This window comes from Melitaea cinxia, chromosome 5 (assembly GCF_905220565.1).
Source record: "Melitaea cinxia chromosome 5, ilMelCinx1.1, whole genome shotgun sequence".
NCBI classification, from domain to species: Eukaryota; Metazoa; Arthropoda; class Insecta; order Lepidoptera; family Nymphalidae; genus Melitaea; species Melitaea cinxia.
In genome coordinates, this window is record NC_059398.1 from 8,287,473 (window position 1) to 8,310,835 (window position 23,363).

The window sequence follows — 23,363 nt, forward strand, 5'->3', positions numbered from 1 at the left end:
CATAGCATAGTTGCTAGCCAGCTGTACCGCCTTTTCAATTTGTACTGGCGAAACGGGCAGGTACCGGGAGACTGGTGCAAAGCCGTAATCGTCCCATTGTACAAAGGAAAAAGGTCACGGCAGGACTGCAGGAATTACCGCGATATAAGCCTCCTCAGCGTCGTCGGTAAATTGTATGCAAAAGTGTTGATTGAGAGGATTGTGAATGAAACAGACGATAAAGTATAGGATGTACAAGCGGGATTTAGAAAGAGAATGGCATGTGCGAATCGGGTCTTTTCTTTGCGGTTCATAGTCAAAAAGTGTTTGGCCAAAAACAAAAAAGTCTATTGCGCGTTCGTAGGTTTAGAAAAGGCCTATGATAGAGTGATGAGAAATGAATTGTGGTCAGCATTGTCCGTGAATGGTGTGAGCAGTGTCCTCATATGAGCATTACAATCTCTTTATAGGTATTCTAGTGCTTGTGTGAGGATAAATGGGGCATACACAGAATGGCTTAATATCGAAAAAGGTGTTAAACAGGGATGTGTAGTGTCACTGTGGCTATTTAATCTGTTCATGGACAATTGTTTGACAGATTTAAAAGATAGTGAAAATGTGTTGAGAATGAATGATTTACTCGTCAAATGTCTTCTCTATGCTGATGATCAAGTATTACTTGCGTCTTCGCCCGAGGAGTTGTAGGAGATGGTAACTGATATGATTGGAGCCTTTGTAAGAAAGGGAATGAAGATGAAAGTAAAGAAGACGAAAATAATAGTGTTTGAAAGAGTGAGTTTGAGAGAGGCAGTGACAGACTGCAATATCGTGATTGGAGATGAACAAATTGAACAGGTGAATGAGTTTGTGTATCTGGGTTCAAAGTTTACAAGAGATGGAAAGTGTGAGAGTGATATTGAAAGAAGAGTGAATGCAGGAAACAGGGTGAATGAAGCTTTGCACTCCTTTATGAGCAGTCGGGAGGTGTCTAACACAGCTCGTTTGGCTGTGCATGAGGGGGTGTTGGTTTCGACACTCATGTACGGCAGTGAAAGTTGGGTATGGCAGAAGAAACATGAAAGCAGAATAAATGCAGTTGAGATGAGAGCGTTAAGATGTATGATAGGAGTTAAACTGAGTGACAGGATAAGACATAGTGAGATAAGGAAACGTTGTGGTCTGAAAGAAGATTTAGTGACAAAAATTGAGAAAGGTATGCTCAAATGGCTTAGTCATGTCGAGAGAATGATTTAAGAACGATTGACGAAAAAAGTGTAAAAGGCGAGTGTAGATGGAAGGGTTGGAAGGGGTAGACATAGGCGGACGATCCGAGACCAAATAAGGGACGTCTTGAAAAAAGGCCAGGTCAAGAGTACTCTAAACCGAAGAGCATGTATGAAGGGAATAATGAAAGTGGACGAAGCGAAAGAAGTATGTAAGGATCGTAGCAAGTGGAAAGAAGTGGTCTCTGCCTATCCCTACGGGAAAGAGGCGTGATAATATGTATGTATGTATGTATGTAAAAAAGTTTCTTCTTATTTCATTTAGAATTTCGAGGTATAATTTTACAAAATTTATTTACATTAATTATAACTAGTGGTCACCCAGTGGTCGAAATTCGACCATAATTTAACCACAGACTTTTTTAAAACAATAAACAAAAGATTAGTATACATATATACGTGTGTGTGTCAAATGGTAGTCTGTGTAATGTTTTTTTAATTGATTTAATATATTTTTTATGCGTAATTTAAAAAAAAGTTAGCATTTTGCACTTCTCTATACAAACTATAAGTGTACTATACTTTTTAACTGAGGTAGGGCACAGCAGGAATTTCCTGCTCAAAATATGGAGCAGCCCGACTGGGGTGGTACCTCGACCTTACAGAAAATCACAGCTAAATAACACTGTCTTCAAGCGGTGTTGTGTTCCTGTTGGTGAGTAAGGTGACCAGAGCTCCTCCCTCCCCCCCCCCCAAACATGATGGCAGCACAGACTACGCAAAGATTACCTCAGGAGGGTATCGGTAGCAATAGCACCGGAGAATCCCTCTCTGGACTTCTGGGCTCAGGACCTGCACCTGATTCCAGAAGCCTAGGCAGCCCCGCGAATTCTGGGGGGGGCAAATCTGTGCTCAACACATTAACTGCCTGGGGTAAACGGAGCAGTCGGCAGAAGTCCCCTACCACTATGACTGTGGATTTCTGTAACATCAGAGGGCTTCATACTAATCTTAACGCCGTCCACTACCACCTCCAGACGGCGAAGCCGGCCTTGCTCTTTTTGACAGAGACGCAGATATCCTCTCCAGCTGATACCTCTTATCTCTCCTGTCCGGGGTACAAATTAGAATACTTTTTTGTACCGCGGGCTGGAGTTTGCGCGTACGTCAGAGAGGATGTGTGCTCTCGTCGCCTCGGCAGTCTTGAAGGTAGGGACCTCTCCATCCTTTGGTTGCGCGTAGACAGCGACGACCATCCCCGCGTCTATGCCTGCCTATATAGGTCCCACAGCGGTAACGACGAAACTGATCGACTCATGGAGCACATTCAAATGGCTACAGACACCGTGCTACAACAGATCCCATCTGCAGAGATCGTGATACTTGGTGATTTCAACGCCCATCACACCGAGTGGCTCGGCTCGCTTACAACCGATCATGCGGGAAGATCTGTTTACGACTTTGCCTCAGCGTATGATCTGACACAATTAGTAGCATCACCAACGCGTATCCCTGATGTGGAAGATCATACGCCTTCCCTGTTGGACCTTTTGCTGACGTCTCGCCCAGAAAATTATGTAGTTTCCGTGGATTCTCCACTTGGCTCGTCGGACCACTGTCTGGTCCGGAGTTCTGTGCCAGTTACACGCCCACGATGGCCCTGCTTTGCGGGCAGCCGACGCGTTTGGCACTATAAGTCAGCTGATTGGGATGGAATGCGGTCCTTCTTCGCATCCTACCCATGGGGGCGAATCTGCTTCTCGCTGGATGATCCAGACATCGTTGCTGATTCTGTCGCCGAAGTGGTTCTGCAAGCCATGGAACTTTTTATTCCGTGCTCTGCGGTGCCTATAGGCGGCAAATCCAAGCCCTGGTTTGGTCGACCATGCAAAATAGCTGCACGCCATAAGCGGGAAAGCTACCGAGCTTGGGCTAATGCATCGATGTCCCAGGATGTACAGACCAGCGCATTAAAAAAGGAGTATAACTTTGCCTCCAGGTCCTTCAAAAGAGTCATCGCTGAGGCAAAAGCGGAGTACGTGGGCAGAATTGGGGAGAGATTGGTTCGACTTCCTTCGGGAACTCGTGCATTTTGGTCACTCGCCAAAGCTGTCCAAGGGAATTTTTGTAAGCCATCCCTACCATCATTGCACATGAGGGACGGCTCGTTGGCCCACACCGCGAAGGAAAAAGCCGATCTTTTAGGCTCTCTTTTTGCTTCCAACTCGACTTTGGATGATAGGGGAAAAATACCACCGACGATCCCTCGGTGTGATACTATAATGCCGGAAATAGTTTTCCAACAGAGCTCCGTACGCAAAGCCCTTTTTTCGTTGGACGTCAATAAGTCGAGTGGGGCCGATGGCATCCCTCCGCTAGTGCTACGAACTTGTGCTCCTGAGTTGGCACCCGTCCTTACGCGTCTTTTCCGGCACTCTTATTCGTTAGGCGTTGTCCCACGTTCGTGGAAGATGGCCTTGGTGCATCCGATCCCTAAAAAAGGGGACCGCTCAGATCCGTCCAATTATAGACCAATTGCTATAACTTCCTTGTTTTCAAAGATTATGGAATCCATAATCAACTGCCAGCTCCGGCGGTATTTGGAGGATCACCAGCTGATTAGCGATCGCCAATATGGCTTTCAACGGAGTCGCTCGGCTGGTGATCTTCTAATATTCTTAACTCAGCGATGGGCGGAGGCAGTCGAGAGCAAGGGAGAAGCGCTGGCGGTCAGTTTGGACATAGCGAAGGCCTTTGATCGGGTGTGGCATAGGGCACTTCTAACAAAGCTACCATCCTATGGGCTTCCCGAGAAATTATGTAAATGGATCACCAGTTTTTTGGCAGACAGGAACATCAAGGTCGTTGTTGATGGTGCATGCTCGGACCTCAAGTCTGTCAATGCTGGCGTTCCCCAAGGCTGTGTACTATCACCTACCTTGTTCCTTCTGCACATCAATGACCTGTTACAAACAAGTGGCATTCATTGTTATGCGGACGACAGCACCGGGGACGCCTTATACACAGGCCGTCCTAATATTTCTCGGGAACGAGTCGATGAGTGTCGGAACAAACTTGTGTCTGAAATCGAGTCTCTTTTAGCCAAAGTCTCGCAATGGGGACGACATAATCTAGTCCAGTTTAACCCTAATAAGACACAAGTTTGCGCGTTTACCGCAAAAAAATCACCCTTCGTCGTTCCTCTTAAATTTGAAGGCACTCCCTTAACAGCCTCAGCCAGTATTGGGATACTTGGCGTCGACATATCGAGCAATGTGCAATTTCGTGGTCATCTGGAAGGAAAGGCTAAACTAGCCTCAAAGAAACTTAGTGTGCTCAGTAGGGCGAAGCAGTATTTCATGCCTTGCCACCGCCTACAATTATATAAGGCACAGATCCGGCCCCACATGGAATACTGCTCTCACCTATGAGCTGGAGCGCCCCAGTACCAGCTCCTTCCATTTGACCGTGTTCAACGCCGAGCGGCTCGAATCGTTGGCGACAAGATTCTCTCCGATCGGCTCGATTCTTTGGCACTGCGTAGAGATGTCGGGTCACTCTGCATCTTCTACCGTATTTACCACGGGGAGTGTTCTGAGGAATTGTTCGGACTTATGCCTGCAGCAGAATTCCACCACCGGACATCGCGTCGAAATTCAAAATTTCACCCACATCACCTCGATGTCTGGAAGTCTACGACAGCTCGATTCTTGCGCCATTTTCTGCCACGCACGACCCCTCTGTGGAACCAGCTGCCACCTACGGTATTTCCGAAACAATACGACCTAGGGACCTTCAAAAGAAGAGCATATTCCTTTTTGAAAGGCCGGCAACGCGCCTGCTAATATTTTATGTAACGGGTGTCTGTGGATGTTGTTTTTCACTTACCATCAGGTGAGACAACTGTCCGTTTGCCCCCTCTTCTAAAAAAAAAAAAAAAAAAAAAAAAAACTAAATTTCATACTCCTCCGTCCGCGCAATTTTCGTTAAAGGGGTACATACATTTTTGCTTCACGTATTAATATATAGATATAAATATATGTAACATTTTTTTCATTAACTTAGTACAGTTTTTAACAATTATTTAAAATAAGCTGTAGCTATAATAATCACCCTACTTGCTTTTGATTTATGTTAGTTGTAGTACCCATTGTTTTAACTTGTGATTAACTTGAATTGCGATAAATACTGTGATAATGTATCTAACATTATTCGTGATATCAAAGAATATCATCGTTTCACGAAATTTCGTGTGACTTTTTTTTACTCTAATTTGAAATTATAAAGTAAAAATTTCCCATAATATTTGAAAAAGGTGAGTTGAACATGGTGCTACTTTAATTAATCCATAAAAAGTCAAAAAAAAAACTATATCCACAATTTTTATATTTCTTGCGTTACCACGGACCACGCAACCCACGTTTATGTTTAGTGCTCTACTTTTTTAATATCTATGACCTTTCGCGAGAAACAGGCGTACTTAAGCTATTAAATATTTAAATAAATAAACGACTGACACTCAACAGACCCCACTAGAATTTTTTCCTATGTCAGGGGTCTGGAAACGCACAATTACACAAGCATAAATGACCAGACAACGGCAAGCACTTGTAAAGCCCAAACAAATGTATGCCATGTGCGAGTATCAAACTCGCGACCGCCATCGCAACAGCCGCAATCCAATGCTGTGACCGTTACGCCATCAAATAAAATAGAGAATAATGAAGAAACTGTTCATTTAAAATAGAACTATTAGATCTCGAGATAACCACAAAACAAACAAAATGTTTTGTATAAACCAATAATAAGTAATTGTTTCTTGTTTAAAACACTCAACACAGAAAACACGTCATTAAAATACCCCTACTTTTCCATATCAAACAATTATACTCGTATATGACTCACAAATCGATAATACGTTGACGCAAATTTGTTATTGTGTAAAAGCTAAGTGGTCATTATTAAAAAAGTTGAATTTTCATTTATACTGTACCTATTTTTTCCGTATATTGATCTAATTATAAAACCTCAAATTGTGAACAAAAGCCTTATAATCTGAAGTCGTTTTTAGTATTATGATTTATAAATAATAATACCTAAAAATCTTTTATATTATCAGACAAATAATGGCATTAAATAAAGTTACTATTAAATAAATTTCTTGTTTGCATAAAAAATAAAATTTATTTTTTATTTTAACATAATCGTAATGCAACATAACAATGATTAGCAACATTTAATTTCAACATTTTCAGTTATTTGTGTTAGCATGGAGAAAATAAATAATATTATTGTTGTTCCATTGATAAAGGAATAACTGTAAGATTATTCTTTACACTAAAACAAGGATTAATAGGGTCCCTTGAATCTCCTGCTTCTTGAGTACAATTAAACGAAGCATCGAATTTGTCTATATTTTCTGGAAAATCAGCAAGTTTTAAAGCAGTAGGCTGGCCTGAATTAAGTTTATCATCAGTAGGCAGTATGGTAGAATTATCTGTGATCGTTGCGTTAATAATAATTGGTGTTTCTGTAACATTATTCTCTGCCGCCGACTTAAGTAGGATGGAGCACGGTATAGTTGTCACAAATTCTCTCCCCGCTTTCGTCACAACGGTTACAGTACATTTTGTATTATCTTCTTGTATATTCTCCATACTCACATTTTTCAAATCAGCATCTGGTGTAAATGATGTTGCGATAGAACAAGGTATTGCAATTACTTCGGTAGTATTATCATTGTTTATAGAAAGGGTACAGTTAACTAAATCTGCTAAAATAGAATCTACTACAGGTGCTGTACTATTTTCTGGAGCAACAGCAATCGGTTGACCTCGATTATCATAAATGACTGTGTGATGATGACGTCCAGTTGATCTAGCTAAATTCCACAATGCTAAACCTGTTAATACAGTCCCAATCCCTGCACCAGCAATACCTACTCCAGTTAAAGCACTTCCTGTTCTGCTTACACTTCCAAAATTTTTAGCATTATTAGTATAACCACCAAAATAACCTGGTGATTGAGGACTAAACGTTCCTCCATAGCCACCATAACCATGTCCATAATTTGTATACGGTGGAGGAGGTCCTTGGGGATGATGGTAGAAATTATTCCCTGAACTTGAATATGGAGGTGGAGGTCCATGTGGAGGCTGGTTATTGTTGTTCATAGTATTCGTAGGATATGCATTGGGTCTAATATTACTGGGTGAGTTTACTCCTTGGTAGGGAGATGGAGCGACGTTTGCGCCTGACAAACCTGTTCCTTGTGGGTACCCGACACCTGAAGCAGAATTTCCTGATAGGCCATTAGATCCTGGATAAGAGTGACTGGATTGACTATTTTGGACATTTTGTACAGATTGTTGTGAAGGTATGTTACTCCTTTGCATGGTTTCTTGTTGAGGTAATGATGATTTTTGCTGATTATTCCCAGAAAGGCCAGTATTACTTGAGGGATATGAATGACCTTGATTATTTGGTTTTGAATTTGATGACGTCTGAGTTTTTTGAGCTGATTTTTCTTGCCAACCGAATAAAGATGGTTTTGACGCTTGCTGTGAATGGCTTATAGATGTAGGCACGGGTGGAGGATTCGAATGAGTTCTTCGGCCTACACTACGACTAGACCCCGAACTGCGACTACGAGACATGCTCCTTCTGGCGGCATTTATATCCATGATCATTATAAGAACCAAAAGGAATAAAAATAACGTCTTTTTCATCATTTTCACACTTTTAAGATGTCACTGTTATTGGAAACGTAATGTACGTATTATAATAAACTTTATAAACGTGCGTTCAAAGCAATTGTTCAATAGAATATGTCTCTGGAACGTGATCGTTGGTCACCCACCCTATGTAACTTCATAATAAGTGTCATTATTGTGAGAGGGTCTACCTTTGTATCGAAGCTACAATTTGACACGCGCAAACAATTCTTTTAGTGAATCAATAAAGTTACCTTGGTAGCACTAAAACCTGAAACAATTCATTACTTTAGACTAAAGCAAATTACAGAAGTAACACAGAACAACAGAAGGAAAAGTTTATAAGTATAAACTATATAAGTATAGTATAAAGATCTATACATATTAGTGGTCACACAGTGGTCGAAATTCGACCATAATTAAAAATTTAAATTTAAAAAAAAAACAAATAATAATGAAAATAATTTGTTTTTAAGAAATTTTAATATTTTACGTGAATATATTTTGTATTTTATACATTTGTAGTTTGATAAAAAATATTTGTTCTTTTATCGCTAGATCTCGTTAATAAATTAACATTGATAAGTAGGTATAACATATTACTTTTTTAATAAGTCAATAGGTAATAAAATTACTGCCTATTAATATAAGTATGCTTTAACAAAAAATAATCATAAAATGCAACTATTTTAAACGGTACAAGTTATTTGAAACAGTAATTTTATATTCACTCGTTATCAACGTTAACTGAACTATAACATCTGAAAAAAATATTCTGCAATCTGTTTCTATAGTAACTCTCCAACTTCGGCGGAAGTGTCATTTGCTCTTGTTACCGTAGTAAATGTTGAAGATAAATATAATAGTCCTTAAGTCAAAGGAATAAAGGTCAAAATTGAAAGTTGTTTACAGTATATCTGCGTATTCAATTTTAAAACAACTCTTCAAGATCAATTGATAAACTGTGCAGACTTAGACTTTGACATGTCAAGAAAATTTTTCGTGTATAAATTATTTATGTAATAATATATAATAAATAAATAATATATAAAATACACTAGCGGACATAGCAGCATATACTAGCGGACCCGACAGACTTCGTTTTGTCAAAAAGATTTGGAATGTGGAAGTTTTTTGTTCCTACCTATTTTATAGTCGGCGCAAAAAATTCTCCTGAACAGAACCGTCACCCTGATGATAGGGTGGTGTGTGAGGTGGTGTTGAGGGTGACCAAAGTATCTTCGCTTCCACGAACTTTAGCCACCCTTCTGTGACCCACTTAAAAACCCCGACTGGGATGTCTGCTAGAGGGCTTCAAACTAAGAGGCGAACTTAGGGTTCAAACCTGATTGGAAAATAATCTAAAGGGACAGTGGGAACCTAAAGGTGACAAATATTTAAAAATTGTGTGCCTCAATGACATAACATAGAGTTAGACGGGTTATTAACCGACGTGATTGTATTTAAGAGTGGCGCGACGCGTCGTGCCCGATCGCGCCGATTTGGCCTGATCGTGACGTGATATTAACTTAATAATTAAAGATAATAAAACCCTTTTTAACGCGATTTTTGACAAATGTAATGACTTGAAAACTAATGCATTTTATGTCGCGTGCCGAAACTAAAACAAAAGAAATAATATCACGAAGCTTACCAAAATAAAAATCAGTACTAATGATCTATAGCTCTTACATTTTTTAACTATTCAATTTGGTCGGGTTCGCGATATTATCACTTTTGTTGAGTTTCGGAACGCGACATTAGATCGTCCAACGCGAACACGCACACTGTTTTGATAGATATAATTGAATTTGAACTTTGTGCAGCGATAATAGAGTTCAAATTGACTCTTTGACATTAGGAACACACCTACATTGCTTAGACAACAGTAAGTGCTTGTAATTTAATATGAACTTTATTGAAAAGTAGTAAAGTTCAAATTGACTCTACATTTTAGTGAGAAAACGTTTGTATGGAAAAAAGAAAAGGGCTGTATTTAGGGTTTTCCCGAAAACCATCCTTGGACTTCAACGAACATTTAAAAAAAAGAATTGGTAAAATTGGTCCAGGCGTTGTTGAGTTATGCGCTTACGAACATATTTTACGATTCATTTTTATATATAAGATATAGTCTTTTAAAAATAAAAATAAGAATTTTACGCCTTTGTACACGCTAATAGGTATAAAAGAAATTTTATCCTTCGTTAAAAATTAAATATGCTACAAAATAATATTTCTGTTATGTTCTTTATTTTGTGATTTCACCACGACATGATATGAAAATAAGATAGCATATCGAAACAATTATTTTATTTATCTTTAAACTCTGTTAAAGATAATTGATAAAGTAATTATTGAAGTTAATACTTAAGTTCTAAACAATACATCCACGTACCTTTCTTCACAGTTCATTTAACAATCACACTACTTTGTGTTCGCTTTTACTAAATATGTTCCTGAGTGTATTAGTATTAGGTGTTATTTTTATCTCTTCTGCGCAATCGAAAGCAATTTATCCACAGAATGTAATAACGGTACCACCAAATTGTCCAATAGGACAAGAACTTATCAATGGCGAATGTAGAGACATTTGGAAAGGTGGCTCTGTAACATCAGCGCCATCATTACAAATGTAAGTAATTGATGCAGTAATAATTCAGTCTTATTTATTTAAGTATTTAAGTTTTCTGTGATAATATGAACCTTTATACTTACGCATATTTAATATATTAATTTCAATTGAATAACATTTGTCTGTGTTATAAAGAAACCCCTTTATGTCTACATTATTACATTTTCAAAATGCTAGAGTTTAGTATCGAAATTTAATCTGGAGGTAATAGCTACCTGTACTCAGGAACGATTATATTTAAAATCACTAATTTAAATAACTATACTTGTTGTTACGGTAAAAGTATGACTAAACACTTTTCATTACACAAAAAGAAAAAAATATTAGAATTACTTACAAAAAAAAGTGAAAATGTGTAATTTGTGTTTTTAGGTAAATAAATTAATTTTAATATTTGCATCAATATCTGCAACACTAATTTTTGGTTCTACACATCGATGAATAAATATTATTCACTTGATTACATACCTACGTATAAGAGAATTGTTTCTGTTATACGTATCTTATGTTTTTCTTTTAAGAGGAAAGGGTACCGGCTCTTTCTCCATACAAACGTAGTCGACTGTTTTCTCCCTGGATAATGACACTAGATCAAATATTTTTGTGACATAGAACTCTTTGCTGCCATGACCATGCCCCTATGTTTTGATTTTTTTCATATTCTTATTATCATAGGAATTAGGAGACTTCAAAAACTCGAAATTTTGCATAATTTTTTGTACATTTTCAGACACTCATTAAAAAAAATATATGCATATTTTCAAAAAAATGAAAACATAGGGGCATAGCCGAAGTCTTCTTTTATTTTCTAAAATTAAATTTAAAAAAAAATTTTTGAATATCATATCAAAAATTGACCGCTCCAGCGGGATTCGAACCCGCGTCTTCGACATACCGTGTCGACGCTCTAGCCAATTAAGCTATGGAACGATGTACCCGCTAGAGCGAAATTTTTGATATGATGATTTTTATTTTCGGTTTAAGCAATCCGTGGCGCCGTCTATAGTGAGTTCTTTACAGAGACTCGTAACTATTCAAAGTTTCATATTACAATGAAAATCTTTGACAGGAGACGACACCATGCTATTTTTAATATGTACGATTTTTATTTTTGTGTTACCCACAATTAGGAATTCTAAACATTTTTGAATATCATATCAAAAATTGACCGCTCCAGCGGGATTCGAACCCGCGTCTTCGACATACCGTGTCGACGCTCTAGCCAATTAAGCTATGGAACGATATACCCGCTAGAGCGAAACTTTTGATATGATGATTTTTTTAATTATGAATTTTTTAATTGTGGGTAACACAAAAATAAAAATCGTACATATTAAAAATAGCATGGTGTCGTCTCCTGTCAAAGATTTTCATTGTAATATGAAACTTTGAATAGTTACGAGTCTCTGTAAAGAACTCACTATAGACGGCGCCACGGTTCGCTTAAACCGAAAGTAAAAATCATCATATCAAAAGTTTCGCTCTAGCGGGTATATCGTTCCATAGCTTAATTGGCTAGAGCGTCGACACGGTATGTCGAAGACGCGGGTTCGAATCCCGCTGGAGCGGTCAATTTTTGATATGATATTCAAAAATGTTTAGAATTCCTAATTGTGGGTAACACAAAAATAAAAATCGTACATATTAAAAAAAAATTGCCATGTTTTGAGGAGAAAACAGTCGACTACGAAACACTGTTTTGGTCAAAAATTATCTACCTAAAACGGTCTGAGCTGCAGTTGTCCCTTTCTTGCTTTTTGGGGGATAGGTCTGGGGGAGGGAAGGGTCAAAGCAATACGTATATACGCCAGCGAAGTGATGCCTCATAGTCGATAATTATATCGATACACTAGTGATGTAATTTTTAGTCGATATTTTCTAAAATTCGTATTAACAAAATTAAATAATTTCTCTTTTCATAACTACAATAAAACCGTATTTGTATATGCGGTTTTTATTGTAACACTGTGCAAACCTGGGCTAACGAAGGGTTTCGCTAACAAATAGCAATGATAATTATGGTAAATAACTGTGTTGTTTGTTTTTGGTATCAAATTAAAGGGCTCAATACAAGGATTTCAAAAAAGTATATTATGATTATTATTACCGTAATACTAATAAAAAATACAATAAGAAAGTTTAAAAAAATTAGGATTCTGCTCTTTCCCATGCCTATGCCAAGCAAGCTGCGAGCCGCGCTTCTTCCTCGCCTCCTAGGCGAAAAATAACTTCGGGGTTTACTCTTTCCAATATATTTTTTTTTATCAATTTCGGAATACTCTGTAAAAAGTTATGCATGGTCAAAGATAAATAAATATAGGTACGTGGCGACTTTAGAACCTCCTCTGTTTTTTTTCATCGGTAAGGATGAAAGGAAGGAGCAGATTATTAAATTTGGTCGAATCTATGTACCTATGCGATTCGTATTTAGACTTCGCAAATAGAATCATATTTCTGAATTGCGTAAAAAACTCAAGTGGCACCACTGGCGCAGCATTCCTTGGAACCCCGGGAACCTTGGGGCCCTATATCAAAATTAGTGGGGGGGCAGGCAAAATAATGGGTAAAGATTTCTCATTAAAAAATGCTTGCATTGAATTAAAATAAATATTTATTGATTATAAGTTATTACTTTCTCCTAAAATAGACAATAGTGAGTGTAGTCTGCTGTAGCTGTTCCTGTTCCATCGAAATCCTTAGGTAATTTTTTATCACTTTTAGTTTTGAAAAACATCAAGTTAATACCCCCCAAAAACTGGATGCAAGGCTATTGAATTTTATCAGTAATAATTCCATGAGTTCTTTAATGAAATCAATGTTTTGAATTTCGGATTTTAAGCTAATTTAAAGAGCTTGTAGTTCCAAGCTGGAGAGTTATTAGCCTTGACCTGCAGCAATAGATGCGGGGGATCGTTCGCTTCAGCCTGTGAGGCCAATACTATTAGTGAATTCCTATGAATCTTCCGCATCTATATGGGAGATTCACAGGCGCATAACCTGAAGAAGAGATTCAACGCTGCCTCCAGGTCTTACAGGTTGTAAATCGCTAGGCCAAAGTTCAAACACAGCAGAATTGGCGAGAGACTATTGGGCTTTCCAAATGGAACCCTTGCCTTTTGTTTCTTACAAAAGCTGTCGAAGGTAACGTTTTTTAGTCTACACTTCCATCATTGCGCGAACCTGAAGGCTCTCTGGCACATTATGCGAAAAAGTAAGCGAAAATTCTTTGCACTCTTTTTGCGTCGAATTCAACTCTTGACGATGAGGGAAAATCACCATCGAGCATTCCACGGTGCGAGCACGCGATGCGTAATGTGCACTATGAGCAGTGTCGTTTGTCGTGTTCTGCATTCTTTCGATGTCAAGAAGTCTAGTGGTGCTAATTGTATCCACCAGTGGTTTGCAACCAATGTGCGAGCTTCGTGCGCATTCTTTCCGCGTACATTCAAAGTGTGGAATGACCTTGCTAAAATTTGGGGGTTTTCAAGCGTCTAGTGTTTAAATCTTTTCTCTAAAGGCCATGGACGACGGTAGCCGTTATAAATCAGATGGCTTCGTCTGCTTGTGTGCCCCATTCTTATATAAAAAAGATTAATTCATTGTTCATAATGATTAACTGAATCCCGAAATAAACGATGCAGAATGTTATCAACAATTGGGCGCACGCTTGACTCGGATAAAAGGGGATTGCTTTTCAGACTTCAGTCATTTCTGAAGTGAAAACTCTATAGGTATGTATGACAGTTTTTTTATTCTTTTTTCCAGGATTCACAAGATTAAGTGACATTGTGGATAACATTTTACTATTTTTTTTTTTTTTTTTATGTCACTAGGTCGGCAAACAATCGTACGGCTCACCTGATGGTAAGCGATTACCGTAGCTTATAGACGCCTGCAACACCAGAAGCATCGCAAGCGCGTTGCCGACCCAATCCCCAAACCCCCCCAGGAGCTCTGGTCACCTTACTCACCAACAGGAACACAATACTGCTTGAAAACAGTATTATTTTGCTGTGATCTTCTGTAAGGTCGAGGTACTACCCCAGTCGGGCTGCTCCATATTTTGAGCAGGAAATTCCTGCTGTGCCCTACCTCAGTCAAAACTTTTACTTACACACCTTAAAAAACACCCTGTAAATAGGGGGCCCCGTATCATTGATACGGCTGATATGGCAGTAGTTACGCCCTGAGTGGCACCCAATTCCCTACTGCGGGAATACGTATATTCTCAACTTACTTTACTCTATTCTTTTTAACCCTGTTGTACCTGCTTATCTAAAACGACGATTTAAATTTCTTAGTGATTCCAATGAACGCAGTCTTCGTTCTGAGGAAAGCTTACTTCTTGAATTTCCCTCTCACTCCTCTTTCTTTTATACTAAATCTTTCACTGTTCAAGCTTGTCGACTTAGGAATTCTATAGACGTGTAAAATCGGTTTCTATTTTTAACCGACTTCCAAAAAAGGAGGAAGCTCTCAATTTAACTGTATTTTTTATGTATGTTACTTCAGAACTTTTGACTGAGTGGACCGATTTCAACATTTTTTTTAATCGAAAGGTGGTGTGTGTCATTTGGTCTCACTTAAGTTTATTTGAGATCTAACAACAACTTTTCGAGTTATATAAATAATACGTTTTTACTTGACTATTTTCGTCGACCTACGTTGTATTATACAGCATAACTTTTTGCTGGGTGTACCGATTTTGATGATTTTTAATTTAATCGAAAGCTGATGTTTATCGTGTAGTCATATTTAAATTTCATCGAGATCTGATAACAACTTTTTGAGTAATCTTTAATAACGCGTATTTACTTGACTATATTTTCGTCTACCTTTGTTGTATTACATGTCGATGTAATTGAAGTCGGCTTTTTTTCCTTTGCGTACAAGTCGAACTCGGTCGACCCAGTCAAAAGATCTGAAGTAACATATATATAAAAAAAAGAAAAAGAAAAATACAGTCGAATTAAGAACCTCCTCCTTTTTTTGGAAGTCGGTTAAAAATCAATCTGATACGTATTATTATTTTCTGTTGGTGTACAATAAAGTGTATTATTATGTTATGTCATGTTAACCACTCTTTAAAAAAATTCAATCGATTACGTAATTTGCCTAACTAAAAAAACATAAATAAAATAATAATTGAAAAAGTCGCCTTCATGATTTTTGTAAGTGTACATAATGTGTGAAATTGGTGTGATTTATATAGCTATCTTTGTGTAATTATTGAATTTTTATCTTGTTCCAGCCTTTTCAATTGACTTTTTAATAGTTGTTCTTCACGCAGGCGGCTTTTCTTGTTTTTTTTTTAAAATCATAATATTATTTTTAACCATTGTTATATCGCCGCAATTATATGTTAATTAATACATATAACCTATACCTATGTATTAATAACTGCAACAAACATGAGACATTACAAATTATATAGGTACTAAGACAAACATTTTATACTATGTATGTACTACATTACATATATATACTATACTTACACTTATACTATGTACTACATGTATACACTATAATTATGTATGTATTTCATTACCCATTCTTACACACACCTCAACCATGTAATTACATACCTAATTCATAAATAAAGTACCTAAGTATTTCGATAATTACCCACAAAAATATAGACATGTATCAAGTCACAAAGAGTATCCAAGTCAAAATAATAAAACATAATAATAAGTAGTTTACGAAATTCAATAATAGTAAGCCGAGTCTCAGCAATACGATGCAAAACAAATTCAATAAAACAAGCCAAATTCAGAAAAATAGCACTATGCGCTCTATGTACTCGAAGTCAATCACAAACGAAAGATGCGAATACTAAAATATCGTCAACAATTAATAGCTGAATAGCCGGCGCACGCACACTAACAATACGACAGTCACACATAAAAAAAACGGAGCGGAGATGGTGCGGGGCGCGGTAGCGGCATGCGGCGCGACAGAAACATTTTACTCAAATACCTATTTTTGAAAAGTCTCTCCGGTACCCTTTCCTCTTAACCGACTTCCAAAAAAGGAGGAGGCTCTCAATTCGACTGTATTTATTTTTTTAACCGACTTCCAAAAAAGGAGGAGGTTCTCAATTCGACTGTATTTTTTTTTTTTTATGTATGTTACATCAGAACTTTTGACCAGGTAGACCGATTTCGACAAATTTTGTTTTAATCGAAAGGTGGTGTGTGCCGATTGGTACCATTTAAATTTATTTGAGATCTAACAACTACTTTTCGAATTATATCTAATAATGCGTTTTTACTTGACGCTTTTTTCGTCGACCTACGTTGTATTATACCACATAACTTTCTACTGGGTGTACCGATTTTGATAATTCTTTTTTTGTTGGAAAGGGGATATCCCTAGTTTGGTACCATGATAAGGAAACCAAGATCTGATGATGGGATCCCAGAGAAATCGAGGGAAACTCTTGAAAATCCGCAATAACTTTTTACTGGGTGTATCGATTTTGATAATTTTTACTTTAATCGAAAGCTGATGTTTATCATGTGGTCACATATAAATTTTATCGTGATCTGATTACTACTTTTTGAGTAATCTTTGATAACGCGTAGTTACTTGACATTATTTTCGTCACCTTACGTTGTATTATACCTCATAACTTTTTACTGGGTACACCGATTTTGACGTTTCTTATATAAATTAAAAGCTACTATTCGTCTCGTGGTCCCATTCAAATTTAATTGAGATTTGATTTGTAATTTGTGAGTTATATCTAATATTGCGTATTTACTTGACGGTTTTTTCGTCACCCTACGTTGTATTATATGTTATATCTTTTTACTGGGTGCACTGATTTTGATCTTTTTCGTATAAATCAAAAGGTCATACTTGTCATGTCGTCCGTTTTAAATATGATTGAGATATAATGAGCAATTTTTGAGTAATCTTTGATGACACGTATTTACATGACGATGTTAAGACGACTGTGGTCATGTTCAATACTTTGCCACAACGCCATCTATCAAAATTTAATGAAATTACTTCGTTCACTATCGATCAAATTACAATATTCCACTAGAGTAGAGAGTAGCAGTTTATTCGTTATAAATATATTTGAGCTTTTAATTTTTGAGTTATCGCTAATACTGGGTATTTACTTGGCTATTTTACGTCGACCAACGTTATATTAACCTCATTACTATTTTACTGGGTGGACCGATATCGATGATTCTTTTTTTAATCGATAGGTGGTGCTTGTCATGTGGTCCCATTTAAATATAAGTGAGATTTGACTCGAACTTTTTTAGCTATATCTGATATGGCGTATTTACTTGACTGTTTTTGGAGTTTTCTCCTTAAGAATCGATTTTCATTTAAGGCCCCGGAATGAAAAATGGAACAGTAAAATCTACTGAACGAATGACCTTGTTAGAGATGGCGTTCAGACGTTTTCTAATAACGCAATTAGGTTCCGATAGATGGCGTTATTGGATTCATTTATTTACAATTTGATATAGTAATAATATATTTCTTAGACTAGTAAGCCTTTTTGTGCCTATTTAGACAGTTGATCTGGAGGGGTAAACTCCAGACGTGCATCGGAGCTGTGTGAAAACACGAACATTACATATTTTTAATAAAAAAGACATAAACCGTAATTCAATATAAATCCGCTTCAACTAAAAAACCCGCCGTAATAAGCGATGTCAGCGCTTCGCGCGAATCGACGACGGGCCTTGTATGAAATTTCTGCCTACAATCGCTAACAAAATGTTAGAAATAACAGTAGAACATTATATAATTCTACAATTTTATAATGTCGCGTTATATGGAATACGAACAAAGTATTACTATTTTTTCGTCGATCTACGTTGTATTACTCTTCGATGTAATTGAAGTCGGTTTTTTTTTTCGTTTGCGAGCAAACACAATTATAATTTAACCTTTTATTGTTGAACAAAGGAGATATTTAACTTAACTTAATATAATATAATATCTTTATTTCACAAACTTAGAAATTAAGTAATGATATTAGCATATGTAACCGAACTAGGCATAGCCTGTATTTCGGCTATCAGCACCATTCTCTTCGAGTAATTATTTATTATACAATAATAGGTGCCAGGAAATATACGAGTATATCTTATACATTAATTTAATAAATATACATTAGCTTTAAGTTTGTAAGATGGCAAGCACATTAAGTTAAGATTGTTGTATATGAGAGTTTGTGAGAGTGTGTTTGTTGCGTGTGGGAGAGTGTTATGTGTGTCTGTATGTAAGTATGTATTGAGTTTGTTTGTTAGTAAGCTATGTAAACTCTATTTATAATTTGTGTTGAAAAAGTGGTTAAAACTTTGTGGATAAAGAGAATTTACTGCAGCAAATATAGATTTGCTGCAGTAAATTCTCTTTATCCACAAAGTTTTAACCAGTTTTTACTGTGGTATTATTAACTTATTATTAGATTATTTGATATTATTACTACTACGGGAAAAAGCCTTTTTTTTACCCAGGCGAAATCCCTAAAGGATACCCACGGCCCGGAGCCGCGGGTTATGTCCGATTCGCACGGACTAAAACCCCTGGGGTGTTCCTCCTTTCGCCTGGGGCGGGATCACGGGGACGCTGAGCACTTCCGAGAACCCTCCGGCGTTTGCCCAAACTTGGGCCTGTCGCATAAGCAACCTCCGAGAAGCTCTCTCAAACACTAAGGTCACCTCCCTCCTCGGGACCATGCAATCCGGACGATAGACACGGGAAGAAGCCTAAGGCAACGGTTTATAAAAGTATAGTTCTACCGATTATAGGTACCTACTCTGCGGTAGTTCTACCGTGCTTAACAATAATTGTGATAAAATAATAATTATAATAAAATATTTTTTATTAGGTACGATAGCAGAAATATGGTGACCGTACCAACGAACTGTCCTCCAGGACAAGTATTGATAAATGGAGTATGCCGCGATATATGGAGAAATGGAGCTTTAACGTAAGTTTTACTTATAAAACAGAAGTTTATTTTGTTCTTTGTGTTACAACAGTCTAATAATCTGAAAGGCTGATTAAAAACAAATTGCATCGGAAACCCTATTAATTAAGGAAGTTCCTAAACTTTTCTTCTTTCCTCTAAAATATCACGTCATCACATCTAGTAAACGCAAAGCAGTAGGTCCGTAGTTACGTACAGACCGGGTACAAACGTTGGCTGATGCTGAACTTAGATACCATTACCAGTTGTAATCGGCTATTATCAGTAATTTCAGTCAATAACCATCTAAAATGAAGCATCATTTCATATTTATAAATTTGTGTTGCCTTACGTATGCTTCACTTTAAGTGTAGTTATTAATTTATGTTACCTACGTGTAAATAATATAATAATTAAAATACGATATATGTATAAAGAAATACAATCTAACATCTTAAACAAAATAATAAGGAATCAAAAAATTTCGATAAAGCTTTAAAAACAAAATTAGACATCGAGTAAACATCGATAAATATATGTACGTGAAGCAAAAACTTTGTACCACTTTTTACGAAAATTGCGTGGACGAAGGTGTATGAAATTTCGCACACATATAGTTTATATAGAGAAGCAGTGCAAAATGCTAATTTTTTTTTAAAACTATGCATAAAAACATAATAGTGTAAATTTCAAATAAATAAATAAAAAAAGGTTCTTTATTTTAATATTGTCTTGGTTTTCTTTAATTTAAATTTTTATTATGATCGAATTTCGACCTCTGGGTGACCACTAGTTTTAATAAATTTGCAAATCAGAAAATCAATGTGTCCTTTTTAAGATACATGATGACATGTAGAGAGAGCAAAAAAGAACACGAACACTTCCTTCTTACAATGGATAAATGTTATGTTTTAGTTGTAGGTATATGCGCAATTGTTTTGATTAAGTATATTGATTCAGACCGTAGCATTCCACTGCTGCTTTTTCATGTAAGAAGAGGTTTAAAGCATAATCCACCACGCTGTTCCACTGCGGGCTGATGGATATATTCCCTACTATTAATAGTATACTCCCAAACAGTTTTACGTGCACTCCCAGGGCATGAGACCCACAAGAACAAATACTCAGAGCGGAAACTAATCTATACATTTATACAAATAAATAAAATTGGAGTGTCTGTTTGTAATATTAAAATAACCGCTTTTTACTAAATGTATGTGGATGTAAGTATACACAGTACATAGACCAAAATAACATTTTTCGCAATTGTTGTCTGTGTCTGTTTGTTCCGACTAATCTCTGAAATGGTTGGAACGATTTTAATGTGACTTTCACTGGCAGATAGCTAATATAGTAAGGAGTAACGTAGGCTACTTTTATTTTAGAAATTTATTTATTTTATAACTCTGCGAACTGAAATTTTTTCGTGAACTGAACGAAGTCGCGGGCATAGCTAGTATTTATATAAATACAAATATCCACATTACGGGAATCGAACCGGTGCTTAGACGCCTTCGCGAACCACACAACACCAGAATGGCTGTTAATAAATAGTGTATAATTATTATAATAATTTTCGACGGCGACATGACGCGTTGGCGCAACGGTCACAGCGCTGGTTGCGGGTTCAATCCTCGCACATGACCAACATTTGTATTGGCCATATATACATATGTTTTCCATGTTCTGGGTATTTGTGCAGTCTTTGTGAGTCGCCGTCGGTCCCAGTTGTTACCATGTACACCTGATAGCGATAGTTACATATATTCGTAGTAGGTAATATATCTGCCAACTCGCATTGAAGCAGAGTGGAGGAATAAGCTCTGATCCTTCTCCTGCATGGGGAAAGAGGCTTATGTTTAGCAGTGGAATATTAAAGGCTGAAGCGAAGCGATAATAATTTTCATCATGTCTTTGTCACGTGTAAATAATCTCTTTTGTCGTTGTTATATAAACGTATATATTTTATTAAAAACTAGCTGCTGCCCACGACGTCGTCTACGTGAACGCTATACAGCACCAAAAATACCTACGATTATACCTTTTAAAATAATATTCATTTACCCGTTTCTTCTTTACATTTCATATCTACAGAAAAATCTCATATATCGGCTTAGTTACTTTTATTGCGTGATTTTTACAGTGTGAAACTAGCTTATAGCATGGTTATTAACATAATAACAACAACATTCAAATGTGCGTCGTTAGATTACACGTTATTACAGAATGTGTTGAGGAAATAAAGGTTCACTGCTCGTTCCCGGTAGGTGATATGGCCGGAGGTGGATATATAGGCACGATAATATGTAGCCTATATGTTGACCCGACTTCTTAATAATATTCGTGCCAAATTTGAAGGAAATAAATCCGGTACTTTTTAAGTTTATCCCGGACATACACACAGACAAACAGACAAAAATTCTAAAAACTATATTTTTGGCTTCGATATCAATTGTAGATCACACCCCAAGTATTCTTTTAAAAAAACATTCAATGTACAGTTTTGACTTTCCTACTATTTTATTATATGTATAGATTAAACTGACGTTTGAAACTATTGCAACTAAAGAGACCAATAAGAAGTGACTGAGAATTGAGTGAGTGAGAAGGCAATTTACATAGTACCATAATAATATTACCATAATAAATTGTTATCATCATATTTATAATTATCAAGTTACTAAACAATTTTTAATATCATATCAAAAATTAACTGTTCCAGCGGAGATCGAACCTGCATCTCCGACTTACCGTGTCGGTGCTTTAGCCAATTACGCTATGGAACGAAGTAACCGCAGATCGAAATTTTGATATGATGATTTTTATATTCAGTCTAAGCGACCTATTTTAGAATTTCCTAATGTGTGGGTAACACAAAAATAAACCATAGAATTATCAAATTACACCAATAGATTTCAATTATTTCAGTTTTTTATTATTATTATTATTGAAGATATAAGCAAAATAGTTAACAATGAAGTGCTCATTTTTTATTTATTTTTTTCAGTGAATCGAAGCTTGCTGAAATATTTTTAAAAGAACTATGGACACGACTGTCTCACAATCGAAACCCAAGGCAGACAGAAGAAAGTGAAGCAAAAGACTTATCTGAAGATAACTTGACAGGGAAAAATATAATAAGCATTCCGAATCAATGTCCACAAGGGTACAAACCTGATGCACTTGGTATTTGTCGCAAAATTTTTTAATGTAACAATTTATCAAAATATCAATAACAATGGTTTCAGGCAGATATAAAATTCTTAGTAAAAATATTTTTCGCTAATTATTTTTTATTTTTATTTTATCAATGAGCCGATCACGTGACTGTATTTTGTATTGTGTTTTGCTGGCGTATTGTCTGTCTCAGGCAAATCGTCGAATTATAATAAATCATTGTAAAGCATACTTTACTTTATGATTATCTTTATTTTGAAAAAGTTTAAGATCGACTAATAACTTAACATAGAAGAATTTTTTTTCTTCTTTTTCAATCTATGGGTTCCTTTCCGAACATAATTCCGAGCATTCGATGGGGAACACAATGATGCTAGAAATATTATTAATAAATGTATGTAACTCCGAAACTACTAGCATCTGTAATTTGGTCTAACTTGGAAAATATGGTAGTTTTTATCTCAATTGGACCCGATAGGTGGCGCTGCTATCGGTATGTAACTCTGAAATTACTGAACCAATTTTTATCAAGTTTTGTAAGCATCTGTAATTTGGTCTAACTTGGAAGATATGATAGCTTTTATCTCAATTGGACCCGGTAGGTGGCGCTGCTATCGGTATGTTAGCAATCAAAATTGCTAGCTGTTTTCCGGGCAGGACAAAGTCTGCCGGGTCCGCTAGTATATAGATAT

At 36.7% G+C, this 23,363-nt stretch overlaps 2 protein-coding genes across 2 annotated transcripts; one reads left to right on the forward strand and one right to left on the reverse strand.

The window, feature by feature from the left end:
- Nucleotides 1-6,366: 6,366 nt before the first annotated feature.
- Nucleotides 6,367-8,025, reverse strand: LOC123654011. The gene has a single exon (XM_045589973.1). The coding sequence runs from the start codon at nucleotides 7,931-7,933 to the stop codon at nucleotides 6,491-6,493; it is 1,443 nt and encodes a 480-aa protein (XP_045445929.1). The 5' UTR covers nucleotides 7,934-8,025; the 3' UTR covers nucleotides 6,367-6,490.
- Nucleotides 8,026-10,274: 2,249 nt separating this feature from the next.
- LOC123654012 lies at nucleotides 10,275-22,781 on the forward strand. Its single transcript, XM_045589974.1, has 3 exons — nucleotides 10,275-10,547; nucleotides 19,414-19,515; nucleotides 22,502-22,781. The coding sequence occupies exons 1-3, from the start codon at nucleotides 10,366-10,368 to the stop codon at nucleotides 22,701-22,703; spliced, it is 486 nt and encodes a 161-aa protein (XP_045445930.1). The 5' UTR covers nucleotides 10,275-10,365; the 3' UTR covers nucleotides 22,704-22,781.
- The last annotated feature ends 582 nt before the right edge of the window (nucleotides 22,782-23,363 follow it).